Below are 18,875 nucleotides of genomic sequence, written 5' to 3'. Positions count from 1 at the left end.
GGAAAAATGACAGAGCTGACTGGGATGTACAGAAAGAGTTCTGCACTGGCTGAAGGACTGCCCCACACTGGAGCTGGTAATGTTGCGTTTATTGGAGTAGAACAGAAAGTGCACTTCTATTAAAAATGCGACAGTCGGTGCAGAAACATAAGGCAGACGAGCAGATATGGCACATTATTTTCAGGGCCCTCCATGGCTACTACTGCATTTCTAGTCTTCCTGTGCTCTGCGTACAAGCGCCTGTTCAGCCAAGGTTTTTACTCCATGACAGTTGTTCTACTGGGTTCGTAGCAATATTGAAGAAAGAAATTCAATGGTTTTCAAGGACTTTCGAGGCCCCGACACAGTAACTTCAAGGACCTCGTGCGATGTGTGTAGTAGCTTGGACAGGCAATAACTTGTTCAACAACATCGTTAACTTTATTGCAAACAAAAGAAAACAAAAATCGCATTTCACTGATTTCAAACATTTGAAAGACTGCTAATTTGCCTTTCACCGCCCACCACTAAATGCACACAAGGAAGCATTTCAAGAAAGCGCTCAAAGTTTTTCTGCAATAGCACAATTAACTACTTGGACCTGCAACATTTGCAGTTCTTGAATACTGTTTGGTTTGACAGTCTATGTGATGTCATCTGTTGCCTCAGCTTTTCACCATCAAATAAGCAATAGTCATTTCTAATTTCTTTTTATTGTGTCTGTAGCTCTAGATTTACTCTTTACGGCTTCTCTTCGAATGCCTCAACTGTTCAGCTTCCTGCTTCTGCTCCTCCAAGTACATTTGTCGCCGGTTCCATCTGCATAAAACTGGTATCTGCAGCTCCTTTGTAATTTCAACTTTAAGGATGTCGCTTTCCTTCTATTGCCTCCAGAGACAATTTTCTATGACATGCGAGAGAGTGTCACGAAAGGGAAAAAAAGCGCTTGGCATCGTCTGCCATGTCTAGCCAAGTGTACAAGTTTAAGGACTTGCCAGTACTTCTAAAAATTCAAGGGTTTTCAATGCCTTGAAAATGGCATTTTAGGAATAAAGGATTTTCAAGGATCGCCACAAACCCTGGATTCTAGCAGCTAAATAATTTTACAAGCTTATTTTGGCATGGAGTTCGGAAATTCATGCTTTTTAGCTAACGCTGCACTATCTCTGTACATTGAAGCCACGAGAGCGCAACGATTTTGGAGTAAAGAAAAATACTGAAAGCTTTTAATACCACTGTTCTTTTTTTCAATGGAGCTTCGTATTGCCTAGTTAAGTTTACGAATGTGCCTGGTTTTGGAGGGCGTTCCTTCCACATTTTCTGTGAGAAGCAGATGACTAACCCCCGTATTCAGAAATGTATGTTAATACAAAGCTCATGCTTGATATAAACGACGCCTGGTGCGAACGTCCCCCAAGACGCTCACTGCCTTTCTTTTGGTGCGTTCACGACTTGCGTCGTTTAGATCAAGTCAACCATGGGCTTCAAGTTATGATGCATTTCTGCATATGGGGGTAAGCGTGCACAATTCCGGGCAACGCACTGTGCCATTGACACTGAGAGGAAACGGGGAAAACAGAGTTAACCACTTATGCTCCTAAACTTTCGCGTACCTGTGGTGTGCGTGTATCGTGGAAGAAGAAACAGCGCTAACACGAGGACGAAAAAAAGCATCAACCACACCAGCGCTTCGTGGTGTGGTCCATGTTTTTGCGTCGTCCTTGTGTGGCGCTGTTTCTTCTAAAATGCTCAACCAACTAGCCGGCAAGTCCATCCTGTGCATATATATATTGAACACGCGCATGAGTGTAGATGGTCTTCGAAGCTTTTAGAACGAGCACTGCCACAGGATACGAGCAGTGCACGCATAACAAGTGGACGCATTAGTCATTTAAACATGCGTGCTAATGCATTTGACGCGGCTATCGGCATAAGCAGTCTCCAAATGCTGGAATGCATGCGCTTCAAAACGCTAACGATTCGCTGCTAATGCAGGACAACAGCTCACAGCGGACTGAACCAAACTCTAAACTAATGCACTTGAAAAGAACGCCTGCACGGTAGCGTGAGGCACGTCGAAATGCCTAGTACTGGCGTCGCAGTTGACCACATACGAATGGAACTGGCGGAAAAAAAATAAACAGAAATGCTCACCAGTATACGCGCGAATTAAATTCACATACGTGGATGGTCGGCGCAATACTTTGTATCCGCGTATTTTCGGAGAACATGGACTGGAGAAGCACTCGATCGTGAGCTGAACGGCACATTTGTTATTTTCCTGCGGTGACGACAAGCCGTGAATAGTTCTCACGTTGTCGTCTACGTTGTCTTCCTTCGTTAGTCGTAGCAAGGAATGGAAATGATGCAAACGCAAACGTATTCCAGTACACAACAGCACAGCACAGTGCAGAGAAACCCCACCCACCGCAACCGATTCCTCAAATACATTTGGTATATATATATAACCTCTAAACGAACACAACTGGGCGTGGCGGCGCTGTGGCGTAATGGTTATGATGTGTGCTTTGAATTGTATAGATGCGAGTGTACGCGGGTTCGAATCCACGTGATGTACAGATCATTGTGATTCTTCATAAGTATGTGATTCCCTTGACAATTGCGTTCGAATTAGATTGCGTAACTCCTGATTGTGAAATTTGCCAAGATAATTGCGGATTAATGTTAATTAGCGTTTTTCTCCGCAGTGGCGTTCGGGACGCATACGCATAGACCGCTTCAGAGCAGTCACGCCTCATGGTAGGCAGCGAATAGCCAGGAAAAATGACTAAAATCCTGCATGACTTTGATCACGCCTATTCTGAAGGCCGCTTGGAATTGGGACACGGTCTGTTAGGAGCCGCCTAGGCAACGGTATATCAGCGGTCCTAATTTGATCTGATTTCCTGCCTGCATGCGTGGCAAGGACATGGCTAAGAGGGTATTGGGAAGAGCACTAGGACTTGCTGAGTGCTATTACCCCTGAGGGGAGAGCATTATCGCTCTGCGGAAGGGTACTAGCAATGCCTTGCGGTGGAGTAACAAAACTCTGTCAGGAGGAGTTCACCTACTCTCTCTCTCTCAAACAGGGTCGATCTACTCTCGAAAAGAGAGTGAAATATGGGACAAGCAGCTACTCCCTCAAAGAGAGTGCCCGGAACTCTCTTTGTTTTGAGAGTGTACCTGAGTTAAACAAGAGAAAAAAAAAACGCTATCAACTCCCACAACCAAATTTTCTGACACCCTATGGCGAACTTAGCTTTTGTACGTCTCCGTATTTTGTTGTTTCCCTACTTTTCGTCCACCGATCCTCCACACGCATCTTACTAATGCCTATTGCGCACATGTTTACTTTTGCACTGCTCTCGCTGAACCCAAAGGCATCAAGGAGGCCAGTGGTGCCTAAATCGACAGCTGGCTAGACGTCTTCACATTCTAATAAAAGATGCTCCATAGTTTCCCTAGCTTTAATGATGATGATGATGTCCTTGAGTTTGGCGCTTACCCACTCGCGGGGATTGGCCAAGAGTCGGGCAGACTTTGCTTATTTGTTCAGAAAATGGAGGTAAAAATCTAAAATTTTGTTACATGAATTTAGGCGAGGGAAAATGGAAATCGTTCAGTAGATTGTCATACTACGTAGAGGGAAAAAAATTATCTATAATATATCAATGAGGCAATAGAGGAGGAATGAATAGAATAATACGGTCATCAATGAAATCGGTTTGATTCAATAATAAATTTTTCTAAGGCGAAGCACACATTCCTGTGTGAGTGCCCAAGCACAGACGCTCCGAAAGACAGTAGTACCGGAGTGTTCAATGGCAGGCCAAGCTGTCGCACTGTAATTTCTAGTGTCATTTTTCTCATGGAGGAGAAACGCCGGCATTCCAGTAGGTAGTGCTCAATCGTCTCTAATGCATTGCAAAAATGGCACAATGGGGATATTGCCAGACCAGATCGGTGCATGTAAAAATTTAGAGATGGGACTCGACAACGTAGTCTCGTTAATGTAACTTCCGTTTGTCTTGTTTTGCAAAACTTCCTGCTCCAAGGGAATTGTAAGTGGCATAGTTCCAAGGATGATTTGAGGTTCGATTGAGATGTTAAAAGGATGTATCTTCTGAACCTGGCGGACGTGATAAAGCCCATCGTTGGAAGAAGGGGAAGCACTGGGCCGCTGATAGAAGCCTTGCCGCAGCCAGCACATGCTTCTTCTTCCTTCTTATATCTGGTTTTAACGGTGCGTGTTGTAAGGCATCCTCATCACGCTTCGAAAAGTAATGAGCATCCCTTTGACTTAGCATAAATCGTTTCTTTCCTGATTTCGTTTTTTCCTCTTAAGTTGTTATTTACGGCAGGTTTTTTTTATTCATTTCCGCCACCCACGAGAATATTTCAGCCTCTCTGACTTTCCGCTTGGCGTTCTTTGTTGCTGTGTTGCCCACCCCACAGGCCGCATACTTACTGGTAAGCTTCCTAGTTCTTTTCCTCCACTGTGAATCAATGTTTTTCCTGTACACTGCCAGCACTCGCCCAGCACATTTACCTTCTTCCATATTCCTCAATCGTTCTTAATAATCAACTTTACTGTGAGCTTCCGTCACTTCAAAACTAGTCCAGCACATATCACCCCTGCACAGCTTCATTTGTAGTCTTGCCGTGAGCGCCCAAGGCGAGGTGACCAACTAACCTTTGGTTCCCACCGAGTTTTGATTGTACCCCTGATTTTAAGCAAACCGCATTTCCAAAAGTAAATCCTGGACCAATTACACCTTCCCACATACCCCGGAGCCCCTCGTACCTATTGTATCCCCATAGCGCTCTGTGCTTCATTATGGCTTCATTTCTCTTTCCCTTCTCTAGTATTGTTTATTCCTGTGTTTCTATATATCCATTGCCTTCGTTTATCCACATACCGAGGTATTTATATTCTCTTACCCGAGGTATTTCCTGGCCCAGTATTGCCACTGTCTGGTGACTGTTTTCATTGACTACCATAACACCGGATTTTCTAACACTAAATTTCAAACGTAAATTCTTGCCTTCCTGTTCACAGATATTAGCGAGACGTTGCAAATCACTCTGCTTCTTAGCTGGCAACACAATGCTGTCCGCATAAAATAAACCTGGAAGCGGCTGCTCTACTACTGTACCCGCCCGTCTGTATGAGAGATTAAACCCGATATTACTTCCTTCTAGCTCCCTCTCCATCCTCACCATGTACATCATAAATAGCAGTGGGGATAAAGGGCACCCCTGCCTCATTGCCTTGTTGATGTCAACTTTCTCCTCGCTCCTCAACCCTTCCCATTCAACGCAAACGGTATTTTCTAGGTAAATCTATCTCAAACGCTGTAGGCAGTCGTCACCTAAGCCTTCCCCTTCCAGAATATGCCACAAAATGTTGCGGTCTACGTTGTCATACGCTCCTGTAATGTCTAAAAAGGCGACATATAACGGTCTGCTTTCTAGTTGTGATATTTCAATACACTGAGTAAGAACAAATAGGTTATCATTCAAACGCCTACCAATTCTGAAGCCATTCTGAAGTTCTCCCAAAATGTCATTATTGTCTACCCGTGCTTGTAGCTTTAATTTGATTGCCTGCATTGCTAGCCTGTATATTACCGATGTAGTGGTCAACGGTCTATACGAGTGAATTCTATCTTTCCGTACCTTTATAAATGAAATTCATTCTACTTTTTCGCCAACTGTCTGATATTCGTCTATATTTTCAAGTTTTTTCCCACTGCTTTCACCAGAGCTTCCTTACTTTTTGGTCCTAGTTCATTAGTCAACCTCGTCTAGCCCTGTGGTTGTGCGCCTAGGAATTTTCTCTTTGGCTTTCTTCAAGTTCAAATTTGTCAGCACCAGCTCCTTTTCCATCTGGTTGTCTTTCGTGCTCTTTTTTTCTTCAAGTACAACCTCGTCCGGGCGAGGACTTACGGAGTCGCCATGTGTCGGAAGCGCCTGGGTTGCGCAGTACGAGGGATTACGCGCCGCACTCCTCATACGCTTGGCTGTCGGCGCTCAATAAAAACGCCACACCGGAACACTGCTGGACATTTATGTAAGCGCTCTCGACATGATGGAAGTTTTTACTGTAAAAATAATAATCTTGGGCAAACAGAACGCACAGAATGGCTTACAGGAGCTATGTCTTTACCGAATACGTACATTGAACACCCACTGCGCGTGGTCGCCGCGATGGTCCCCCGAATCGGCTTCTTGCGGGAAAGGTAGGCAGTTGCTGAGAGAAAACTATTTGAAATATGATATGGCAGTCTGTATAACCAAATTAGCATAACAGAATGGTGCGCCTCAATGCAGGGATTGCACGGGTTGTTAGCGAACGACTGCGCGTCTGCATGTATGTCCGCACACAATGTTTCGCTTTCACTAGGAGCATGTTTTCGCACCGTGCCGTGAGCTTTAGGCCTCAGCGTATGAGCATTTGACAGTGCATAAGCAATCATTGTTGCGTGCGCTATGGGAACTGTTCCAAACATATCGTTATAACTAGGGACTTGGAGGTCTACGGCGACTTGTGATGTGGCGTCGAGACGATTTCATGCTTTCTTTTCCTTGTAAGTTCGTGGACATTTCTATATTATTATTTCTTAAGGTGCGTCGCACGGTATCTTTATCGGTTTTCTGGGCAAATAATTTCTAGTTTCTTTCTTTTAATCCAGTATATTCATTATTTGGGACCAACACAAACATGAGCACATGTCATGATTTTTTATCTGCTTCTTATCGTTCCCTTTCCGTTCCAGGGAACATGCCGGTATCTAGCATCAACAAGTTCACTATGAACTTGTTGATGCCTGATGCTAGATATGAGCTTCATGACATTAGCCGGGCCGCGCGCGGAAGAGCGTCTCAGTGCGTGCTTTTTGGAACTCACCGAACATCGCAGACCCGACGCCGTAGCAGAAATCTTCCCCGCGGCAGTGCTTCTTGACAACCCGAGTTGTAGCCGATGGCAGTTTTCAGGTTGTAAGTTTCGCGACCCAAACTTCACGCAGCTTCTTGTCCTGCGGATATGTGTGAAGGCTTCACCGGGCTCCGTTGCGTATGTCGAGCATTGCGGCACCCGGAAGTAACCTACCGTATCGGACTCCTTCAAAGACTTTGCTTATAGTGCACCCCGAAGCGGGAAAACCTCCCCACTTAATCAGAACTGCAGTGCAGGTGGGATTCTAAACTTTCGTTTTCAGCTCGCGTCGGAAGCTGGCGCGGCTGCTGTGTGCACGTGATCACTCATAACAGGTCACGCCGACAGCACCGACGGCGCCGCGAAGTTTTCCAGTGGTGGAGCTCGCCCCCACTAACCAACGCGCCAATACAGTTACAGGCACCGGAGGCGGGACAGTTACGCGTGCGTGTGTATTTAACGCACGAGTGGCGCATACTCTCGTTTTGCGCCCCTATTAGTCCCCTTCCATAATCACTGGTCCTGTGCTTACCAGGGCGTCCCTTACTGCCTCGTATCGAACTTTTCCTTTAGTCTTAGGCATTGATGGGCTAGGTTTAACGGCTCCTTTCTATGTATGACCTACGTGGAGCGGCGAAAGCAGACGGGCTCGGAGGATCTCTTGCGCAGGCGCGTTTGTTGTTATCAAAGATAATGGTTCGTTTGTCACTGCACTCCGGACGCTACTGACACCCGATAGAGACAAATCTTTACGCACCTTTGTGCAACAGTGCGAAACTTCTTTTCCGCTTTGCAAATGCTGATTCAATATTTCTGTGAAATTAACTAATGTGTCAGCGTCACAGAACCTGTACGTCCACAGGCCTGTGTGCCACATCTTACGAAATAAAACAAAATGGATACGGAGCCATTCCCACAGACGCCATGATTTTGATCAGCGGCCGATTTTGAGGAGGCCGGTAGGGCGATTGCTGGTGCCGCGTCGTCAGTGAACAATTACGACAATTGGCCCCGTTGACTTTAATACTGGTGTCGGTGCTATCGGTATTGCCGGATTCAGACAACGCACCACTGAATACCGCCCAAGATAAAAGTACAGTGTATACCACCGATGGAAAAGTGACAATTTTATAGCCTCACGACGGAAAGTACTTCCGTCGCCACTTCACAACCTATGCTGCTGCGATAGAAAGTGGCTCATTTCTAACCCCACAACAGAAAGTGCCTGTTGTCGCGATAGCGAATTGCTGTCGCGACGTCAGAATCGCTGTGGCGATAGAAAGTTGTTGCGGCTTGATAACTCTTATCGCGACAGAACGTTTCAAATGCAACTTCAGAACTCTTGGTCATCGCGACAGAATGCATGTTTCTGTTGCGACGACAGAATTTCTGTCGTAACGTCAGAAATGTTCGTCGCAACTACAGAAATGTCAGGAACTTCTGTCGTACGACAGAAATTTCGGTAGTCGCGACAGAAATAGAAATTTCTGTTGTCTTCTTCAACTGGGTGGTGCCCTGTATGTCTTTTGAGCGTCGCTATTGGAAATGACGAAAATTCAGCGTACTAGATGTTACAGCTTGAATGATATTGTGAACAAACATTAGGAAGAACTCGGAAGCAATATTTTTTGTAACTTGCTTGGGCAGTAACTAACGTATGTAATGCGGTCCTCTACAAAGTGTGGGGACAACCATTTTTTACTGGTTGTCCGGATGACCTCGTTTTGTTATCGCAACTTGGCCGGCTGTTGTCGCTTAAGATCCTGGATAACGGCTCTGGCTTTTGGCTCAAGGTCACTTGAAGGTTGTCGACAACGGGAGCTAAAAAGATTTGGCGCTTTAAAAAAAAGGGCATGTCATTCTCCGAATCCCTCCACAGAGCATGAATGGAGTAAAGGATACATTATTTTACACTATTTTCTGAAGTTTACCCTATCTTAAGCACAATATCAAGTAATCCCTGATAAACATTATAAAGGTTCCCATAGAAAGGTATATGTTAGCATAAATCATATTAGACATCGTATATGACAGTCAAGCTTTGTGCGGTGTTGGATCCATTGTGAATCGGATTCCGAATTTTATTATCTATGAATCATCGAATTTAAGCGTGGCAAATCAGTTCTGCCGAATCCCTCAAGTTGGAGGAAGTATCTTGAAGGGGAAGAATTGTCATCCGCCCGAACGTGGCACGTAACTACAAAGGAAACCCATATGGGTTTCCTGTATAGTTTCGTGCCACATTCGGGTGGATGACAATTTTTCCCTTTCAAGACACTTCTTCCATCTTGAAGGGGCAGCGCAGGATGACAGAAAGTAGGAAACACACTGGACAGCGCTGAACTCGCAAGAAACTTTATTAGAAGGCACACACAAACTTAAGTACTACGACCAATACCCATGTGCTCTCCCATCGACGGCCTTATTATCAGGGCACAGGCAAAGAAGCAAAACCATGTAATCTAATGATACACTATGAAGCGGTTTAAAAAAGCTTTCCGCACATAGCAATCAGACTACCTGGGATATTACTGGAGGCCTACCATACCAGGAAAAAAGGATCATGTTGTGTAAGCATGGCTTCATTACATTTGCATGACTGTGAATTTGCATTTTTAAACTGCTTCATAGTGTAGAATTAGACTAGAGGCTTTTGCTGTTTCGCCTGCGCATGTACTGATAATGACGCCATTGATGGGAGAGCACGTGGATATAGCTCGTAGTACGTAAATTTGTGTATGGCTTCAAGTAATATTAGTTTTGAGCTCCGCGCTGTCCTGTGTGTTTCCTGCCTTTTGTCTTTGTCGTCTTGCGCTGCCCCGTGAACATATTGAACCAGTACAAACTTGCCCAAATGTCGATTCCTGTGCTTCCTCCAGCTTGCGGGATTCAGGAGAATTGAGTTGCCATAACCAGTGTCCCTGTGCTTGGAGTTGTCAATTAACTGGCCCTCGATCGGGATGCGACCTGCTAGCGTCCTGGTTAGCTCTTATAGAAGAGCGACTGCCCCGAATAGGCTTTGGTCCCGGTTTCGTATCTCCGACCAGGACGAATGCTTCCTCAACTGCGAAACGTTATTTCTAAAAAAAAAAAAAAAAACCATATGGGTTTCCTTTACAGCCTCATGCTACATGCGCGTGGATGACAATTTTTCCCGTTCATGAAATTCAACATATGACCTACAGAAAAAGATATCGCATAATGATATAGCCGAAAAATGAGCCTCGTGCTTACCGTAATTGGTTTGCACTTGTGGCAAGATGAAGTTATTCGTGTAAGCAAACCTAGTAATATTTTTACAACTTTAAAAAGAAACAGAAGAAGGTTAAATTTAATCAATACATTAACGGAACGCACGCCATTAGAGTGCCGCAATGGAATTCCTCTGAAATCGCAAAGACACAGAGCTAGTGTTCTAATGGCCCAATTTCGTAGCGTATGAAGTGCAGTGAGTGTTGTAATTATTCCCCCCGCAGCTTATGCAGTAACTGATATGACAGTGAACGAAGTCTTACTGTAAATACATATCACATGTCCCCAGACCAAAGTTTGATGGCTTTTTTGCAGGGACAAAAAAATTCACCACAGCGACACGTGCGTTATAACAACGCGGCTGTTTATTTAGCGTTCACACTAAAACGAGACACAAAGCTAATTACAGCCACCGACGACGCAGCGTGCGGGTCGATAAGCATTACGAGCAGAAAGCGTCTTCCCAGGTGACTAGGTTCGTTCGCTGTGACCTTCCAGCGTCTGAGCAAGTGGGTTTCGCGTGATCAGCAGTCGGCATCCGCCGCGATTTTTCAAGGGCTGAACAGCGTCGTTCTTATTAACGCGCTGATTGCCAATGCGGCGGCCAGCGCGCAAGCACCTGCAAGAGAGAAAAGCGCCATGTCGTAAACAGAAAGATTAGCCGTCTCTTCTTGGTGACGCACTTCCGGGGCGCTTGAGGCATCGAGCTCAAGCTAGTAAGCTGGGTGCCCAATTACAACACACTCTGCGAAGGAAAAGCCCAAATGACAACACTTGGCTTCGGTCGTCCCAAGTCACTGGGGACGCGCCTCGATTGTCAAACAAAGTGTGAAGCGATGCAAACACTTGGTTGTTAACCGAAGGCCCACTTGAAATGGAGGCTCTACGCGTCTGCTATTCGACTGAAGTGTGAAGGTGCGACAGGTTTCTCAGTTTATTTCTGAGGGGCTGGTGGCTGCATCAGGAGACCACAAGTGACACAGAAGAACGTTTGAGAGGACTCTAACGAAATGGAGCCATGGCTCATTATGAACTATGGTATTTAACGTACCACTGGAATTACCGCAGACTTTCGTGAGGACCAAGTACTCCAATCGACTTACGACTCTTTAACGTTCAGTTTGGCTTTTCACACAATGAAAGACAAAAACGAGAAAAAAAAAAGTGTGTAGGAAAAAAAAGCGCCGAAATATTTTGTCGCGTCAGTATGAAAAACTTTTAGTTGAAGGGTTCGTTTCCGGTGCACTCCGCAAAGAGCATCTCCGGCCATTGCAAAAATGTGGCGGTATATTCTTCGATCACAAGAAAGCTGAAGTATTTCAACATTGAGGCAGCCTAAATAGCGTGGTGCAGGTGACAAAGAGGCCAGCAGAAGCTTACCGGATGGCGAACTAGAAGACAACGAAGCATCGTGAATCCGGTAATTTGAACGGAAAACTACTTTCACCAAGATAAAGAACACTCTTCCTAATCATGAACGTCCACCCAACTAGCCCCGTTCATTGCTTTACTCTTCCTAACTTATAGAACGAAGGTATATCTGGCCAAAACAGGCTTGCACCTGCAGCTGAGCAACCGAAATAGGTGCTTCGAAACTGATTATTACGAAGACATTTCGGTGCTCTTTTTGTACGCACAGGCACATTGATGCGCTCAAACACAGCCTTTGAGCCACGGGTGTTTATAGTAATGTGTCCATCGTCAGTAATCGGTTCTGGATTTTCTCTTTCACAACAAGAGTTCATGTCTTTAACCCAATAGCTGCTGCGGTGACTGTTCCGGAGAGCAAAGTAACGAACAGCATCACCAGAGTCATCAGTATCATAGAATAGTACAATTTCAGCATTCCGTACAATTCAGCACGCCGCGTTTAGAGGTCATTACCTTTTGAAAGGCAACAAAGGTCTATCTCCGAGAATATAACCAATGAGCACGAAACCTTCCATTATACCTTTCTACACGGGAAGAGGATAAGTGCCACGAGTATTTAAATACTACTGCGACGCTTTTCATTAAAAGCAACCAAGAATCAACACTACCATAATGCCTTTGCAACTCTAGAAGGTTGTCTCAAATTCAAACTCTAGATAGCGCCGTTCCCTTCACATAAAGAAACCCTAATTACAATACTATTTCTTGAAAAACAAATCCTTCCTGTTCTTTGAGCCGCACAAACATCGCCGACACAAGCTTTGTGGAGTTGTTGACGGAACATAAGCATTTGTATTAACGTGACATGACCCATATTGCGTTAAGGTAGTCTTCTAGATTATAAGGCGCAAATATCAACTCACTCATATTAAGGTAGAACAAAGGCAAGAACGCCAAGCACGCATAGCTGTATAAAACTCTCGAAATGTTTAAAGACGCGGGCGCAGGCACACTGGTAAAAGGCATTTTTACGTCAGCGCGAGAAACAATGCGTTCAAGCAAAGTAATACCGTGCAAAAGTTGACATTGTAAATGTAACTTATTTTCTTGGATGAACGACGAGTGTTCGCTCTATGCCTTGACAAGTACATAGCAAATCAGTGTCCAAATTAGCCAGAGCGCTACATGTTACATTATTTCATCATGCAATATTTAAAGCCCTGAGGCGATGGAAATATGCATTTCAAGTATTGAATGCGTAACTATTTCTATGCCTACCCAACAAGGACACCTGTCCGTCGGTCCGTCCGTCAGGTAAGACGAATTGCCATTAATAAATTAACCTACATAACAAAGTTAATGCGAAAGAAAAAACGTTCGCGGTGACGAGTTTAGAAAGTTTAAAAACTATGACCAGCCGTGTGTTTTATCAGCCGTGTCTCTTACCTACTGGGCTAAACACCCACGCTTGCAGTCGGCGAATACATCTGATTCATATGAATGTGCTGTACCGGCGGTACAAAACAGATGTCATAGGATAACACTGTCTAAGAAGGCTTTGTTGAAAGATTTGGCAATGGAGGAATAAAAGCCATCTCTAGGACCACATGTACGGCCACCTTTTGGCATTGTATTCATCAGGAAAAGTGTGATTTTGCGAAAATTTTATGCCCAACTCGCCACATCCTCGACGCGTTTCAGTGGTTGCGCGATATCCGCCTTCCATTGGGGAATTCCTTCACCGACCGAACTGTCCCACACATTTGAAGGCTGATGCGCTTCCAGCTCGCGCAACTCAGACAAATAAAGAATCAAGGAGTTGATAAGGTGTGATGGTGTGAATCGGTCTCGTCTCGGTTGATAACATTTCGACGCAGATGAATAAGGTGCTCAAAAGCGATAAGGGCGTATAATGATGGGAGCAATTCTGATAAGGTTAATAATTCTAACAATAAACTTCAGTTCCTAGTCTGCGCTCCTATCGTGGTTCTTTCTCGTCCCTTGTTTTCTGTGCAATTTTTGATCGGTAAGGTTATACACACCAATAAATCTCGATAAGGGTCAGCTCAAGTCCGATAAGGTTGATAAGGAATAATGGGAGGTGATAAGGACCTCACCACGCCCAATAAGGTAGAGAAGGGCAAAGCGCTGATAAAACTCGGATCGAGTCCGATAAGGTTGATCACAACTGTTCAGGATTGCCAAGGGTCGGATCTAGTCCTATAAGGTTTATAAGGACCGATGAGGGTTGATGAGGGTTTATATTGTTCGGACCAAGTCTCATAACATTGATGATCACTAATCACACCGGGCTACGTGTAGATTAGCACATGGGAGAATGCTTATGCATACTTAGACAATTCCCAGAGGAGTTCCTGTGTGAATTTTTAAAACTAGCTTTCAGTGCTCGTCATCTTAGGGCAAACTAGGACAACATTCGAGGACACAGGAAGTTGCCATTTCTTCAACGTTGCTCACTGCGAGAAGCGCGGATGAAGGCACCAATTTGCAATTTTTTTCTTGGCAAACCAGGCAAGAAACAGCGCCCAGTGCTATAATGAAGAATTAAAACCATCAAATCAGCCCTTCCTACAAGATTTGAAGAAGAGAGCAGCGGTAAGAGCAGAGCTTTCTCTACAATTTTAAGAGAAAGGAACAGGTTCCTGCACTTACGATTTTTGGAAGCAGCGTTTGGGCAGTCGCAGACCTTGCACCCGCCTTCCTCCACCACGAAGTTCCCGCAACTGCACTCTATGGACTCCGGGCAGCTGGCAGACGCCTTTGCAACGGTGGCCTGGACACCTGCGAAGCGGAATTCGCGCAGTTTTCACTCCACTTATAAATTACAGTCACACGATAGAGGTCCATAATTTTGGGTCATTCCACGCCAAATAAACCAGCGTTCTTTCCAACATCACAGATAAAGTTGATAAAAATTCTACATGTTTGTTGAAGTTAAAAACAATGTCTCCACATTTACATTTTTTGCCAGAATTATTCTGCCATTTTGGCGACAACTTATTTGGCTCCCCAGCTAAGCAATAAAGGCTCAATTAAGATTTCTATCGAAGGCACATTATATGATCAAGTCCTTCAAATGGTGTTTATAGCAACAAAATAAATTGATGAGAAATAGCCCAATAAAACAGCCCATTTTTCAAATGCTCGAAAACTTCGAGTATTTTTGGCACCAGAAAAGTCGAGTTAAATTATTAAAGTTTGATTTTTTTTCTTGGAACGCATAAAAATCAAGAAAAAAATTTTGAAAACGAATGATAGCCTTGTTCACAAAGTATAGCCGAAAAATATTTGAAGCTTTGAAGGTTAAGCCGATCACCTGAAAGAAAAAACTGAAGCAGTTTTTTTTTTGCAGAAAGCTTGGTGTTCGAAGTCAAGAAAGTAGTTTTGGCGTTTGGCATAAAAATATATATGGAACATCAATAGATAGATGTACATGTCTGCTATACATGGTAGAAGGTACATGTGTAGATGTCGCTCTCTGCCACTCAAGCTTTTCCGAAATAACTCACTGCTGTTTAATGTAACGAAAATGGTTTCTTGTCCCTAAATATATTTGTCGGAATACTTTTAGGTGCACTGGTTTTTAATATCTATCCTCAGTAACAAAACTACCTGTGCAAGAAATAAAAATTATTGTTGATGTCTACGCCTGCGAATACTATTCTCCAGTAGTGAGGCATTGCTACTGTAGATAAATCGTATTTGTGAAATGTTTGAAAAAAGGCAGAAAATTTTAAATATTTAAGGTTAGAAAATATAAAATTCTACGAACAGTATAGAGTTTGTAAACAGGGATAAGGTGCCTCAGAAAGGCTGGCCAACGTTTCGATAGGAGGACTTATCTTCGTCAAAGGCGGCCTCGTCATCCTCGGCGTGTTAGTTTTAAAGGGTTAGTGCAGTGACGTCACGTGCGGGTGTTGTCGCTGGCGGCTGGTTTTAAAGAGAGAGACTACCAGAGGAAACGAGCGCTGTCGTCCGACGTCTGTGAGCTTCGTTCCCAAGGCGATGGGACAAGAGCGTGAGAGTGGGCACGCGGGGAGAAAAGAAACAAAGGCAGAAAAAAAAGGAAGAAAGAAAAAAAAGGGGAAGCCAGGGCGGCACCAAGACAGAAAAAAAAGAAGGAGGAGAGGGAAAGAAGAATCCTTCCCTTAACCACTACCTTCCTTAACCACTACCTTGGTGACTTGCCAAAAGCACTTCCGTCATTTGTACAAGATACGCCCCACCTGCTGAGAATTATAATACTAAAAGCACACTACCCCACAACAGAATTCTCGCAACACTAGACGTCACGGCACTGTACACCAACATTTCCAATCCCTGATGGTTTATCTTCAATAAAACAAACGCTGTCTAAACACAATGCACAACACTCTACTGAAGTCTACTTGTCTCTCCTTGAATTAGTTCTAACACATAACTACTTCGAATTTGAGGAGAGTTACTACCTACAGATACATGGTACAAGCATGGGTACGCCTTTTGCACCAACCTACGCGAACATATTTATGGGGATTCTAGAAACAGATTTCCTATCGCGCTGCGCTACCAAACCCCACACATACCTACGATACATCGACGACATACTCATAATATGGGGACATGGTCAAGACAGTCTAGATAAATATGTAGCATTTCTAAACTCTGTTCACCCAACAATAAAATTCACATCAGAATGCTCAACTGAGCGCATAAACTTTCTGGACACAACAATATACATTGACAATGGTGAGCTAAAGACAACGCTGTATAGGAAACCTTTCGACAAACAACAGTACCTAGAATATACCAGCCACCATCCCAGACATTGCAAACAAGGCATCTTTAAAGGCCAAGCCACACGACTACGTCGCATTTGCGTTGAAAACCAAGACTACATAGATAGACTCGATCACCTTAAAGAAACCCTATCAAACAGGAACCACCCAAACAGTGACCTTCAAACAGCCTACATCGCCGCAACCAAACTTGATCGAGCCGAGGTCCTCAAGCCCCGCCCGAGGATCACAAGAACAACAACGCCTCTTCTTACTACTAAATTCTCAAACGCACTCCCAAACGTGAATAACATCCTTAGTAAATGCTACCCAATTCTCACCAGCAACCAGAAACTTAATAAGATTTTTCCCGACCCTTCCAGAGTAGCCTACAGACGCCACACTAATTTTAACGATGTTCTTGTGCACGCCAAACTACAGACAAAGAGGAAGTTGGGAACCAATCCCTGTGGCCGCCCCAGGTGCTCTACATGCAAACATATTCAATCTACTACTACAGTAAAAAGTACAGCGTCGAATTACGCACACAAGGTAACTTCGGCTTTGACCTGCACATCAAGCAACGTAGTCTACTGCCTAGAATGCGCCGCTTGTAGCAAACAATACATAGGTGAGACTGGACAACAAATTAATACAAGACTCAATGGTCACCGCGCGGACACAAAACACAATTTACCCAAAGCAGTAGCCAGCCACTATAATGAACATGGTCATATATTTGACAAAGCAAGGCTCTGTATACTACAAACAAATTTCCGTTCCCCTCGCGAAAGGAAGTATACGGAATCATACCTCATACACAAGTTTAATTGCCTACACCCGATAGGGATTAATTTGGCACGCGGCAACTTAGAATCTTTAAAAGCGGTAACTTAAATCTGAAATTCTCATATCATCAACCAAGACACAAAACACATTAGGCCACCAGCTAACCTTAATTCTTAACGTCACCTACCCTTCCATTTCGAAAAAATTTTTTCCTGCCTACTACTCAATTTAATGTACTCTTTCAGGTTTTTACGTCTATATCAACTGTACGACCCCCTTCTTGCATGTACACTTGCCCCCGCTCGCTTCTGCGCGCATCACCCTCCTGTTTGTTATTCCGGTTTTGGTCCCCCCTCCCCTTCTCTTTTCCCTTCCTTTTTTTAACCTATCTTTTTTTGAAACCCCCTCATCAACACATTCCGAAGTCAATATGCCTTTTTCGCGCCTCAACCCAGAGTATCGCCATTTCTGGATGCCGCCGTAACGACACCTACGTTGAGCGATTGGGGCAATGCCCCTTGAAAGACCATGCCGCTGCCTTTCAGTCACCCCATACATTGCACCGCAGACTCCTCGTCGCCATCTTAACTATTTCAAAATTACTCGACGTATTGCTGCTATGCTACTCAAGTCACTCTTTCAACTCACAGCTTTTTTTTTGTGTGTGTGTTGCGTGTGTATGTGTGTTTATTTTTTTGTCTTTTGTGTTACTCGCGCACTGACCGCCTGACCGGCCCTTCTAATGCCCCAAAAACATGCCGCCAACGACTCCCTCTGAATGCTCGCATCCCCAACACGCTCCCAAGCCCCCGCCTTTCTTAAAAATTTTGTTTTTCTCTTTCTTGTTCTTTCTCTCTCCCCCTTCTTTCTTTTCTGTCTTGGTGCCGCCCTGGCTTCCCCCTTTTTTTTTTCTTTTTTTCCTCTTCTTTTCTTTCTTTTCCCCCCGCGTGCTCACTCTCCCCCTCTCGTCCCCTCGTCTTGGGAACGAAGCTCACAGACGTCGGACGACAGCGCTCGTTTCCTCTGGTAGTCTCTCTCTTTAAAACCAGCCGCCAGCGACAACACCCGCACGTGACGTCACTGCAGTAACCCTTTAAAACTAACACGCCGAGGATGACGAGGCTGCCTTTGACGAAGATAGGTCCTCCTATCGAAACGTTGGCCAGCCTTTCTGAGGCACCTTATCCCTGTTTACAAACTTTATACCCCAGTGTGCTATTCCATCTGTCAGCCCCTGTCTTGTTTGCGAACAGTATAGTAACATTGTGTGGTATGCGTGGAACACAAACTTCACCTTATAATTATATAGTGACTGAGAAAATTTTTGACAATATAAAATGCAGTTTAGCAAGTGAGTCACCTGCTCTATGTCTATTAAGACTGCTTCAGTGCATAATTTCTGCCTCAGTTTGAAGCAAACTACAATTTTATGAAACCTGTGCAATTTCAAAGTATATTTTTCTCGCTATACAGATAGTTTTAGTGTGCACTGCGTGCCCTGACAAACTGCTACATGCCAGTAATTCCTATAAAGCAATTTTTTTTCTAAAAATACGCCTTAGAAACAAAGATGTTGTTCTTCTGTTTTATAGAAGAAAAAATTAAGCTAATATTTTTATGGGGCATATCTATCTTTACCAGTGTCTGAAAGTTATGGACCTGAAATATTTGCTGTCATAGGTTTGACAATTGGTTTATAAATATTTCTATAACAGGCAGCTTAGCCCCTGAGTGCAACATATAAAGACAGACGGACATCGACTACC

General features: G+C 44.2%; 1 protein-coding gene across 5 annotated transcripts in view; it reads right to left on the bottom strand.

Annotated features, from left to right (window-relative positions):
• Window positions 1-10,518: 10,518 nt before the first annotated feature.
• The window catches only part of LOC126516448 (papilin-like), a 530,520-nt gene continuing 522,163 nt past the window's right edge, over window positions 10,519-18,875 (bottom strand). For all 5 annotated transcript variants that reach the window (XM_055064066.2, XM_055064065.2, XM_050166565.3 and 2 more), the window contains 2 exons: window positions 14,216-14,344; window positions 10,519-10,790 (listed from right to left, as the gene is read on the bottom strand). In XM_055064066.2, coding sequence (XP_054920041.2) covers window positions 10,723-10,790; window positions 14,216-14,344 — 197 coding nt within the window. In that variant the 3' untranslated portion in view covers window positions 10,519-10,722. The remainder of the gene's footprint in view (window positions 10,791-14,215; window positions 14,345-18,875) is intronic.

This window comes from Dermacentor andersoni, chromosome 1 (genome assembly GCF_023375885.2).
Source record: "Dermacentor andersoni chromosome 1, qqDerAnde1_hic_scaffold, whole genome shotgun sequence".
NCBI lineage: Eukaryota > Metazoa > Arthropoda > Arachnida > Ixodida > Ixodidae > Dermacentor > Dermacentor andersoni.
The sequence above is the reverse complement of the archived record's forward strand: the minus strand, read 5'-3'. Positions and strand labels throughout refer to the sequence as shown.